General features: G+C 38.8%; 1 protein-coding gene across 3 annotated transcripts in view; it reads left to right on the plus strand.

Annotated features, from left to right (window-relative positions):
• Window positions 1–1,525: 1,525 nt before the first annotated feature.
• cplane1 (ciliogenesis and planar polarity effector 1) overlaps window positions 1,526–13,129 on the plus strand; it is a 79,593-nt gene continuing 67,989 nt past the window's right edge. For 2 of the 3 annotated variants that reach the window (XM_067434115.1, XM_067434117.1), the window contains exons 1-10: window positions 1,542–1,671; window positions 2,638–2,665; window positions 3,055–3,196; window positions 5,488–5,623; window positions 5,709–5,828; window positions 6,680–6,918; window positions 7,518–7,624; window positions 11,258–11,414; window positions 11,514–11,617; window positions 12,907–13,089. In XM_067434115.1, coding sequence (XP_067290216.1) covers window positions 3,116–3,196; window positions 5,488–5,623; window positions 5,709–5,828; window positions 6,680–6,918; window positions 7,518–7,624; window positions 11,258–11,414; window positions 11,514–11,617; window positions 12,907–13,089 — 1,127 coding nt within the window. In that variant the 5' untranslated portion in view covers window positions 1,542–1,671; window positions 2,638–2,665; window positions 3,055–3,115. Of the gene's footprint in view, window positions 1,672–2,637; window positions 2,666–3,054; window positions 3,197–5,487; window positions 5,624–5,708; window positions 5,829–6,679; window positions 6,919–7,517; window positions 7,625–11,257; window positions 11,415–11,513; window positions 11,618–12,906; window positions 13,090–13,129 lie in introns of all 3 variants that reach the window. The other variant, XM_067434116.1, reaches the window with a different exon arrangement.

The following is a 13,129-nucleotide window of genomic DNA, read 5'->3' on the forward strand; positions in this document are numbered from 1 at the left end:
GTAATTTTTTTGTAATTGTAATCAATCAAATGTAAAGTATGAAGATATCTAATAGTTTTGTTTTACTCTATTCACCTGGAATGTCTTGCCTTCAGTCTAAATGTTCTTTTGGTTATTGCTCATGCAGATGGTTTCCCACAATGCACACGGCTCGAAATAACCGCACTCAGTGATTCATTTAGCTGGTTCTAAATTCATAAAGTGTGATTGGCTGAAATCATCCAAAACACGAAGACATCATCAAGAACATATTATCAGTGTTGTCATGGTTACAGGTCACACTGCGCTAGTCTAATTTTATAAATCAGTCATGCACCAAAACAATATTCCACACCAACATCAAGAGAACGCTTACACTCATTTAATGCAATTAACAACAGGTTACGAGCCTTAATGCAAACATAACATACCAACATGAGTAACAGAAGGGCGAATAATACAATAAAATGTTTTGCTTTTACATTAAAGGCACGATATGTAAGATTTTGGATTAAAATATACAAAAAACACTAGAACAATGTTATATTTTGTTGACTTGTGCACTTACATTATCCCAAATGTTTAAATCCAGAGAAATAAGGGATTTTGACCAGGACACGGACCGAGCGTCGCTTATCAATGACATCACCTGCGTTACTCTTGATTTCCAGACAGAAAATGAATGTTAATGAATTAGACCCATTGACATGCATTAGACGAGCAACGGTTGAGTTAAAAATCTTGATTTGTGTTCTCCTGAAGAAACAAACACACCTACATGTTGGATGCCCTGGGGGTCAGCAGATAAACATCACATTGTCGTTTTTGGGTGATGACGGATAGAGAAGCGATGGATTGATCACGCCTCTTGTGGTCTGACTGGTTGAAGGACTATCCAATTGCATTCAGAGTCATTTGAACTATGCTCGTTGATCACGCCTCTTGTGCAGTAGAAAACACAGAGCAGACTCACCAGACCAATGTTAAATCTTAATTTGAGCTTGCTCTGGTGATAGCCAGACAAGTTGTCAGACCTTTAAGTAACTGAAATCAATTGGTGGAGTGATATGGAACTGTGATGCGGCCAAGACCTGCCTGGAACTACTTTAGCTGTGCGTATATAATTGTGCACACATCCTAGATTGAATCAGAATAAAGCATTCAGCATCCCCATAGCGACATAATTTGGTTTAGATTAATAGTTAAGTAATTAAAATAATTGTTTGTTTTATTGTATTCTAGTATTTTGTCTTTTTCTGTGTGGCAGCCAATGTGTCAGGATCTCTTTTCTCTCAGTTATGCTATAGCCTAATTGAAATAAGTTGTAAAAAAATAAAAATATTTAATTATTGTTTCACGATTTTAACGTGTCTAGACGAGAGAAGCCCTATGATCGCGCATGCCCAGGGTTGCCAGGTTTTCACAACAAAACCCGTCCAATTGCAACTGAAAACTGTGTTAAAGTAGCCAAATTCTGCATGAAAACCGCGGACTTGGCAACACTGCGCATGCCCGAGAAGCCCTATGATCGCGCATGCGTACTAGCTGCGCTCGAATGCGTCTGCTTCTATGGAAACGCAGCGGGAGTCGGGACGCATGGGATGTTCGCTTTGGAAAACCGGAAGTGGAGGGAGATTCGAAACAGCAGAATAAACAAACAGGGAATGTGTTTATTAACGTCATGGGATGATGGTAGAGTATAACGACACTTTAATGTCCGTTAAGGACTGTACAGAACTTCAGCGTGTGTGTGTGTCGTCGTGTTTGATGGTGTGTTTACAAACTGCAGCTAACGGTATTCCAGCTCATGCTAATGACAGTTGTTTATCAAATCTGCTGTTATGCCGTATTTTGGCTGCTGATTTGATCTGTTTCGGCTCAGTTATGTAAAATAATACTATAATGTTTAATTTTAGATTCGGTTTTATTTACTTGGCCTCTAAAGATCCAGGAAAACAAAGTCTTTTTGAAATTAACTTACATGTATAGGCAAAAACAATGAGATTTTTTTTTCATTCACCAATTAATTTACAGGTTTCAGGATTTTTTTAACCAAACTTTTTTATGATTCTCAACTATGTTATGAAAGATATTACGAAATATATTAATATACAATTTTACTTTATGCAATATGTGTGTAAAATGGCCATACAAGGGTTTTCCCATTCAATGCAATGCATCTATACACTGTATCTACTGAGTTTTTGGAGCAACGTGTTATGAAAAAATAAGTGTAATATGGGAGTAATATTGGCAACAATATTATTATTGGCAACATTTCCATAATAATATCTAATCTTTTATAGGAACATTGATATGTAATTTCATTCCTTATTAACTTGTTGTGTCTCCCCGAATGCCTGATAAACAGGATTTAAGTCCTGGTGTCTCTGTTGAGTATGAAATGGCCTGTTTTTTAAACAGAAGTCATATTTGGATTAGAAACCCCATAACATTTTCCAGAGATGTGTATATATATGTGTGTGTGTGTGTGTGTGTGTGTGTGTGTGTGTGTATAGTTTTAAATAAGTCATATTTAAATTATAATTACAAGGTTTTATCGTATTTCCATAAGAGTGTTAAATTTGATTATTTTTAAATGTCATGTAGAAGTTGTTGTCCTGGTGAAACTTCAAAACAACTGGTATCTCTTTACAGGACGTCCTGATGTAAAACTATGATACCGGTATGTATGTTGTCCACTGATCTATATAAATGACTATAGATCAGTGATGGTGTCAGAGAAATTCACTAAAGTATAATGTCCTCGTACGTTGACAGTGGCACCCAGGAGGTTAAATGACTTCTATTTGATTTCTCTGATAACTTAAGTGCTGTAGTTGAATTTTGTATGAAATTGTAGTCATATTATAAGCACTTTTCAATCAAAATATGTATGTTTATTTGTGGTTGGATGATTTAGCTGTAAAACACAAGTAAGCACTGCGTATGATTCAAAGGCTGTGCTATACTCTGCTTCAGTGTCTTGTTTAATATGATTTGTGGCTATAAATATGAGTAAATTTCAATGATAGCTTCTCTATGCTCTTTTTAATGTTCACGAAACACATGAAGCCGAATGTTGTGGGATACCGAGCGTCTGGACGTCCTGTGAAACTCACCGTCAGTGCCGAGAATGGAAGTGAAGTTGGAGGTTTTGTTGTCGTCCAGCATCAAGCGCAGGAAGCCATGGCCCAGATTCTGCTGGCTGGGCCGGGTAAGATCATACTTTTATACATTTTTACTTTTTTAATGCTTTGAAGCTTGTGTAATTTCAATACACGACTGTTCAAAATGGGTTTGGTTTTTTATTAATGATTCAGAGAGAGTCTCTTCTGCTCATCAAAGCTGCGTTTATTTGATCATAAATACAGTAAATCAGTGAAATATTCCTCCAGTGTAAATCATCTGTTCTCTCTGTGAATATATAGTAAAGTGTAATTTATTCCTGTGATCAAAGCTGAATTTATCATCATTACTCCAGTCTTCAGAGTCACATGATCCTTCACTAATCACTCGATTTAGAGATGCTATTCTCGATAGCCAATTATTCTCACGGAAAAAGAAACCTCTCCCAAATAATGCTGCTTTGGTATACAATAATATTAGTTGCAATTAAAAGCAACGTATTATATTAAACTGCTATTTATTTAGGGATATAATTGGCTAATTCCACCCAAATATAAAACTGAAATGTTTGTATACGACTCAATTGCACATATAAGGTATTATTCATAAGCACTAGTCTTCATGACAAACATATTAATAATAATAATAATAATGCGTTCAATTTATATAGCGCTTTTCAAGGCACTCAAAGCGCTTTACATAGAAGGGGGGAATCTCCTCAACCACCACCAATGTGCAGCATCCACCTGGATGATGCGACGGCAGCCATATTGCGCCAGAACGCTCACCACACACCAGCTGATTGGTGGAGAGGAGACCGAGTGATGAAGCCAATCAGGATATGGGGATTATAAGGAGGCCATGATGGACAGGGGCCAATGGGCAAATTTGGCCAGGATGCCGGGGTTACACCCCTACTCTTTTTCCGAAAGACATCCTGGGATTTTTATGACCACAGATAGTCGAGACCTCGGTTTAACGTCTCATCCGAAAGACGGTGCTCTTTGTCAGTATAGTGTCCCCATCACTATACTGGGGCGTTAGGACCCACACAGACCACAGGGTGAGCGCCCCCTGCTGGCCTCACTAACACCTCTACCAGCAGCTACCTGGTTTTCCCAGTTGGTCTCCCATCCAGGTACTGACCAGGCTCAGCCCTGCTTAGCTTCAGTGGGAAACCAGTCTTATATTTAAGCATACATATATTATTAACAGTATATAATCTCCTCTTCTCGTGTTTCTTTATTACTAACAAACTGTGAACATCAGATGACTTCGTTCACAAGCTGTTCTATTGACGTCTTTCCATGGTTGAAACACTGAATGAGTGATTACACGAGTTATGATTCGTATTTTGGTCATTTGTGACTGTACCTTTCAACGCATCTTTTGATATTTATGCAGGTTTTTCCAGATGTAACTTGTATTAAAGGGGAAGAGATGACTCGCTTGAGCTGAGGCCCTTGTGATCCGTCACGTCACATTTAGGAGCGTCATACAATTTTGTGATGAAATGGACAGAATTTGAAAGATGTTTGTTTCTAGAAGTAACAAAGCACAGTGATATTTGCCATTATTGGATGAAAGGCACACAAATAATGTTTAGTGTAGGGAAAAACCCAGACCTGACAACCCTGGCTTGAAGTACGGGTGATTCATAGGGTCAAATAGATCCTGCTTTTATGCAGCTATTTTTTAAACTCCTAATACACTTTTGTCACGTTAACTTGCCCTAAATTCAATACACACACACACACACACACACACACACACACACACACACACACACACACACACACACACACACACAGACACACACACACACACACACACACACACACACACACACAAAGTATGAGTTGCAGTGGGACACGTTTTTCCACACATCTGATTGACAGAATTTAAATGAAAAAATAGTTTTTATTGGCCGACGCTTCAGTGCATCTCTAATTCTAATATACCGATTTGATGCTCAAGAAACATTTATGATTATAAATGTTGAAAACTGGCTTCTTTGATGAATAGAAAGTTCAAAACAACAGCGTTTATCTGAAACCGAAAGCACTGTTCAACAGTTTAAAGTCAGTAAGATTTTATTTTTGAATGAAATTAATACTTTTATTCTTCAAGGACTTTAAATTGATCAAAAGTGACATGAATGATTTATGAAGGATCATGTGACAGTGAAGACTGGAGTAATGATGATAAAATCACAGGAATAAATTACACTTTACTATAGATTCACATAGAGAAAAGATGATTTACACTGGACTAATATTTTACTGATTTACTGTATTTATGATCAAATAAATGCAGCCTTGGTGAGCAGAAGATTAAAAAATCTTATCGATCTGATATATCAACACTGTTTTCTTTCAGGAAAAAGAGGCTGTTTTTCTGTTAGATGACAATCGGATTAGTGAAGTGCATTTGCTTTCGGGACGGACCAAAAAGAAGATCCCCAAACTTCAGCCGCTGTTGCAGAGGGTGGTGACCATGTCAGCGTCTCAGAATGGTAATCGTGTGTGTGTGTGTGTGTGTGTGTGTGTGTGTATGTGTTGTGAAGGCATCTTACATGTGTTCATTAATGTTATCCGCAGGCGTGTGGCTGGTGGGTCTTCTGGTCTCTGGAGAACTCTTCCTTTGGAACAAAGACAGGGATGTGCTAAAAACAGTCTCAGCCGTTCCTGCGGTTCATCAGCTGGTCTCATCCATCAAAGGTCTGTTTAAAGGGTTAGTTCACGCAAAAATGAAATGTATGTCATTAACTCCTCCCCCTAATGTCGTTCCACACCCGTAAGACCTCCGTTCATCTTCACACACAGTTTAAGATATTATATATTTAGTCTGAGAGCGTATGCAAGTGTATGCACACTATACTGTCCATGTCCAGAAAGGGAATAAAAACATCATCACAGTAGTCCATATGAGACATCAGTGGGTTAATTAGAGTCTCTTGAAGCATCCAAAATACATTTGGGTCCAAAAATAACAAAAACTACGACTTTATTCAGCATTGTCTTCTCTTCCGGGTTTGTGTTCAATCCTCAAATAAAGATTCAAACGGTTGTGAATCAGCGAATCGATTCATGATTCAGATCACGTGTCAAACTGCTGAAATCACGTGACACTGGCGATCCGAATCATTGATCGATACACTGAATCACGACCGTTTGAATCTTTATTTGAGGATTGAACACAAACCCGGAAGAGAAGCCAATGCTGAATAAAGTCGTAGTTTTTGTTATTTTTGGACCCAAATGTATTTTGGATGCTTCAAGAGACTCTAATTAACCCACTGATGTCTCATATGGACTACTGTGATGATGTTTTTATTCCCTTTCTGGACATGGACAGTATAGTGTGCATACACTTGCATACGCTCTCGGACTAAATATAAAATATCTTAAACTGTGTGTGAAGATGAACGGAGGTCTTACGGGTGTGGAACGACATTAGGGGGAGGAGTTATTGACACAAATTTCCTTTTTGGGTGAACTAACCCTTAAGTCTAGTTCTCTTGATGCACATCCGGTAATCATCGTCAACTAACACGGCTTGTCTTACGAAGGTTTTGCGACTGCACTAGGACTTTCTCTGCTGGTTTCGGAGAATGCACAGAGGGTTTTCCTGGCCGCTCTTACAGGACAGGTGTTCCTCTGGGAGTGTACGGCACCTCAGGATCTGAGCGGCCCGCGGGACGCCACTATCACGGGACGGTGGAGTCACATATCATGCAATGAAAACACTCAACTGCCCTCCACAAAGGACAAAGAGGCTTCTGTTCATAGTGTGTTTGTGAAGAACCAGGTAAAACAGTGGAGAGTGTCTTAAAGTGGTGCTTCCATGTTTTTTTTCTAGGCTTGTTTGTGTTTATGGGGTGCAGTATAACATGTCTTAATACTTCTTTTTTTTAAAACGCTGTATTTTTCTTATATTCTCCCTTTATTCCACACCGCTGTCTCCACTGTCCTCTGAACGGCTCGTTTGCTTCCTGCTTCTATGAAGCCCATCCCTCAGAAAAACGCAATGCTCTTAGATTGGTTAGATGGCCAAATGTAGTTTCCTGTATTTTTATTGGCTGAAGTGCCAAGCACAGATTAAGGCCCCGCCCCTTCCCATTACAGGCAGAAGTCACATCTGCGGAGACTAGCAAGGGTTTATGATGTCACCAACCCAGGAAGAAGCTTGCTGTAGTCCAAACCGGCCGTTTTTGTAGGCAATAAACTGCGTAACTTTAAAAGACAATATCTCAGTTTGCAGTGAACTTTCAGCGCTGTAACTTTGCAGATACTGTTTATGCTCAAGCAGCAACATTACACACTAACTAGAGTTAAAAAATTCAAATCGCATTCAACCACCCCTTAGGTTTCTTGCACGTGTGTTCTATTTGACTGTGGCATCTTTAGGCCGTCGGTGACGCGTGTCTGAGCGCGTTTGTTTTCACTGCCGAAGCGAAGCTGACCATTACCTTGCTGAAAATCCAGTGGGACTCAACATGGGAAAACAATCTCAGGTCAGATGCTTTTATTTATTATAATTCCAGCATTATTTGTGTGTTTAACATTGGCTTATTATTTATTACACTGCTTTCAGCAATATTTTGCAAAAATTAAAAGCTACTTAAGGCTTTATAGAGATTGTTTTGAAAAGATATGCAAGAAAATACAATTAAAATACAGAGGTGGAAATCCCATAATGGCTTATTTAAGGTCTACATCAAATTAATAAAAACTGAATATTATCATCATAACAACAAATATCAAACACCACAGATAGGCAAATAGCATGTAAATGTGTAGCTATTATGTACAGTTGTGGTCAGAATTAATGACCTCCTTGGTAAATAGGAACAAAGATGGCTGTAAAAATAAATCTGCATCGTTTATCCTATAGATCTTTTATTCTGAAAATGAACTAAAATCTAACCTTTCATTAAAGTAAAAGAATTGAAAATGTGGGGAAAATCTCATTATGAAATAAATGCTTTTCTTCAAAACACGTTGGACATAATTATTAGCACCCTTTTATTCAATGCGTTTTTCAACGTCCTTTTCCCAAGATAACAGCTTCTCCTATAAAGCCTGATGAGTTTGGAGATTACAGATCATTCCTCCACACAGAATCTCTCCAGATCCAGCTCTTCTCTTCAGTTCATCACTCGTTCTCTATAGGGTTCAGGTCAGGGACTGGGACGGCCTTCATTTTGTGCCCAGGGACACATTTTTGTGTTGATGTTTGTTTTGGATCATTGTCCTGATGGAAGATCCAACCACGGCCCATTATAAGATTTCCAGCTGAGGCCGGCAGGTTTAGATTTTTAATCTGTAAGTATTTGCTAGAATCCATGATACCATGTGTCTGAAGATGTCCAGGACCTCCACCAAAAAAATAGGCCCCAACATTAAGTTCGAGCAGGATATTTAACCGTACTTTTTATCCCATCTGGTGGGTTTGCTGCCAAAAAGTTCTTGTTTTAGTGTCATCTGACCATAGAAACCGGTCCTGCCTGAAGTTCCTGTCTTTGCTGAATATGCTGGAGTTTATTTCTGGATGAGCAAGGAGGATTTTTCTTGAAAACCTCCCAAACAACATGTGGTGGTGTAGGAGCTGTTTGGGTCTTTCTGAGCCCAAGACTCAACTAATCATCTGTGACCCTTGGAGAGTCGTTGTCCACTTAAACTTTCCTCCTCGCTGTGCATTAGGGTGATATACACACACGTCAGATTCATAACATCTGTAGTTGATTGAGCTTCTTCATTATTGCCCTGATGGTGGAAATGGCGATTTTTGATGCTTTAGCTGTTTTCTTACATTGTGTGAAGCTCAACAATCGTTTGCTGCACATCAGAACTACAGGGAGTGCAGAATTATTAGGCAAATGAGTATTTTGACCACATCATCCTCGTTATGCATGTTGTCTTACTCCAAGCTGTATAGGCTGGATAGCCTACTACCAATTAAGCATATTAGGTGATGTGCATCTCTGTAATGAGAAGGGGTGTGGTCTAATGACATCAACACCCTATATCAGGTGTGCATAATTATTAGGCAACTTCCTTTCCTTTGGCAAAATGGGTCAAAAGAAGGACTTGACAGGCTCAGAAAAGTCAAAAATAGTGAGATATATTGCAGAGGGATGCAGCAGTCTTAAAATAGCCAAGCTTCTGAAGTGTGATCATCGAACAATCAAGTGTTTCATTCAAAATAGTCAAAAGGGTCGCAAGAAGCGTGTGGAAAAACCAAGGCGCAAAATAACTGCCCGTGAACTGAGAAAAGTCAAGTGTGCAGCTGCCAAGATGCCACTTGCCACCAGTTTGGCCATATTTCAGAGCTGCAGCATCACTGAAGTGCCCAAAAGCACAAGGTGTGCAATACTCAGAGATATGGCCAAGGTAAGAAAGGCAGAAAGTCCACAACCACTGAACAAGACACACAAGCTGAAACGTCAAGACTGGGCCAAGAAATATCTCAAGACTGATTTTTCTAAGGTTTTATGGACTGATGAAATGAGAGTGAGTCTTGATGGGCCAGATGGATGGGCCCGTGGCTGGGTTGGTAAAGGGCAGAGAGCTCCAGTCCGACTCAGACGCCAGCAAGGTGGAGGTGGAGTACTGGTTTGGGCTGGTATCATCAAAGATGAGCTTGTGGGGCCTTTTCGGGTTGAGGATGGAGTCAAGCTCAACTCCCAGTCCTACTGCCAGTTTCTGGAAGACACCTTCTTCAAGCAGTGGTACAGGAAGAAGTCTGCATCCTTCAAGAAAAACATGATTTTCATGCAGGACAATGCTCCATCACACGCGTCCAAGTACTCCACAGCGTGGCTGGCAAGAAAGGGTATAAAAGAAGAAAATCTAATGATATGGCCTCCTTGTTCACCTGATCTGAACCCCATTGAGAACCTGTGGTCCATCATCAAATGTGTGATTTACAAGGAGGGAAAACAGTCCACCTCTCTGAACAGTGTCTGGGAGGCTGTGGTTGCTGCTGCACGCAATGTTGATGGTGAACAGATCAAAACACTGACAGAATCCATGGATGGCAGGCTTTTGAGTGTCCTTGCAAAGAAAGGTGGCTATATTGGTCACTGATTTGGTTTTGTTTGGTTTTTGAATGTCAGAAATGTATATTTGTGAATGTTGAGATGTTATATTGGTTTCTCTGGTCAAAATAAATAATTGAAATGGGTATAAATTAGTTTTTTGTTAAGTTGCCTAATAATTATGCACAGTAATAGTCCCCTGCACACACAGATATCCCCCTAAAATAGCAAAAACTAAAAACTAAAACTTCCAAAAATAGTCAGCTTTGATATTAATGAGTTTTTTGTGTTCATTGAGAACATGGTTGTTGTTCAATAATAAAATTAATCCTCAAAAATACAACTTGCCTAATAATTCTGCACTCCCTGTATATTCTGTGGCTTTATTCATTGTGATGAATGATTAAGGGAATTTGGCCTTTGTGTGTCCTCATATTTATACTCCTGTGGAACAGGAAGTCATGGCTGATATCATGCTCCGAGTCATCCTGGTGTGCTAAAAAAATAAAAAAAATAATTGGAATATACTACATTTTTTTAGGGGTGCCAGTAATTGTGTCCAACATGTTTTGGAGAAAAGCATTTATTTCATAATGTGATCCCCCTTTCAATTCTTTTACTTCAATGCAAGGTTAGATTTTTACAACATTTTTTTTTTTTTTGAATGAAAGATCAAAAGAATAAACAATGCAGATTTATTTTTACAGCCATCTTTGATCATATTTTTTTTATCAAGGGGGCCAATAAATCTGACCACAACTGTAAGTGTGCATATGTACGCGCTTGTGTGAATGTGCGTATATATATATATATATATATATATATATATATATATATATATATATATATATATATATATATATATAATATATATCTGTCTATTAAAAACACGTGAGCATATATACATGTAAGTGCATGCAGAGAGGATATTTATTTATATATATCAGAAATAATCACTAACAATACATGCATTTATATATAATAATCTTATTTTATTCGCATCAACTTGCATTGCATTCATGGCATATATTTGATCAGTTCATTCATTTCCTTGAATCCTTCCCTGGCCTCTTGTTCTTGAAGACTTTATTGTGTTTTGTTTGACAGTTCAGTAGGTTTCAGTGTTCACTGGGCCTCGAAGTGCTTCCCGTTCTCCCAGCTCCGGCCTCCCTGTAAAGCGCTGAAGTCCAGAGGTGCTCTAGTTCCAGCATTCTCTCCAGATGCACAACTTCTAGCAGTAGTCCTGAACCAGAAAGACCCGAGGGTAAACTCACCGCTACCTTCATGAGCAGTAAAACAGACGTACAGGCACAGGAGTTAGATCTGTGCAGTGTTTAAAAGCCTTTTCTCTGTGATCTGAAAGGCGACGCAGGTGTTGTTCATCAGCACTCAGAACTTTGTGACGGTGTCCAGCCTGTTAGGAGGATGTGGCATTAAGACGCTCAATATTCCAGCTAAATATGTGAGGTGAGTGTCTCAAATGTCTCAGTTAGATGGCATCTGATTGGCTGGCTGTATGCACAGGTTCATATTAGCTTCATAGGGAAAAAGGTTCCCAGACTCACTGACTCATCGGATATTGATGACGTTTCTGAGGTTGTGTCCCTACCCATCTGTAAGATTCAAGATTTTATCTGTCACATGCTCAGTTAAATAAACTTTAAATAAATAAATAGTAGGGAAATAAAATGTGTATTAAATATAAATTAATAGTAGGTAAAAATGATAAAATAATATGTTAATTAAATAGGTAAAGATTATAAAATAAGATGTGCATTAAATAAAAATAAATAGCAGGTAAAATAAGATGTGCCATAAAAAGGTAAAAGTTATAAAATAACATCATGTGCATTAAATATGTAAAAATGCTAAATTAAGATGTGCATTAAATATAAATAGGTAAAATGTTACAATAAAATGTACATTAAATATGAATAAATAGCTGATAAAATAAGATGTACAATAAAAAGCTAAACATTTTAAAATGAGTTGTCCATTAAATATAAATAAATATTAGGGTAAAATAACATTAGATGTGCATTAAATATGAATAAATAGTTGTTTAAAATTGTCAAAATAAAATGTGCATTAATTGTGAATAAATAGTTGGTAAAAATACGATTTGCAGTGCATTAAATATAAATAAATCATAGTTAAAAATGGTGAAATAATATATTAATAAGAAATGATAATGAAAAATAAGTAGTATTAGTAGTAGTAATATGATGAACTAAATGGCTATAAGGCAGTGAGTAGTCAAATGAACAGAGAATGTGTGAGAACAGGAAGTAGAGAAATGCTTCTGTTGCGAGGGCGTCTAGGGAAGTGTAGTAGCCTGACGTGGTCATACTCAACCCTACTCAGAATATGAGTCTGATGCTCCATTGGGCTGTGATTATGGGGCGTGTTTCAACCCAACCAGGAAATACCTCGATTGGACAGACCGACAACCAATCAGAGCAGCAGAGCGACGCATAACGTTAGTTGTCAAATGTCAACAGAGCTCAACTGCACTGTGTTGCCAAGTCTGCGTTTTTCCCCCGCGGGTTGAAGCGACCTCAATTATGGGATATTTAGACCCAGGAATGCGAATTTTAGCAGCAACCTTGCCAAAATAACACACAGTTTACCCCACAAACGCCATTTGTTTCCGGAGAACTGCCCAAGCTCATATGTTGTGGGCAGGGCTGAGTTCGGCTGGCATCCAGGCTAGAAGTGTAAGTGAGAAAGTTAAGAAATGTTGTGTTGTCCTGCAGGTCGTACTGGGTGGGTTGTGTCAGCTGGACCCCGGAAGGGCTTTATCTGGCCTGTGTGCTCAAGAGAGGCTCTCTACTCATGCTGGCTCGTCTGGGGGGACTCGTCTCTCTGTCCACAACAGGATGCAGCGTTGAGTTCGGTGCCGCCCACTTCCTGCCTCTTCACCCACTGGTCACCTACAGGTGATGTGATTGACGTTACTTAATGCCTCTTCTGAATGTC

This window comes from Pseudorasbora parva, chromosome 23 (genome assembly GCF_024679245.1).
Source record: "Pseudorasbora parva isolate DD20220531a chromosome 23, ASM2467924v1, whole genome shotgun sequence".
Taxonomy (NCBI): domain Eukaryota; kingdom Metazoa; phylum Chordata; class Actinopteri; order Cypriniformes; family Gobionidae; genus Pseudorasbora; species Pseudorasbora parva.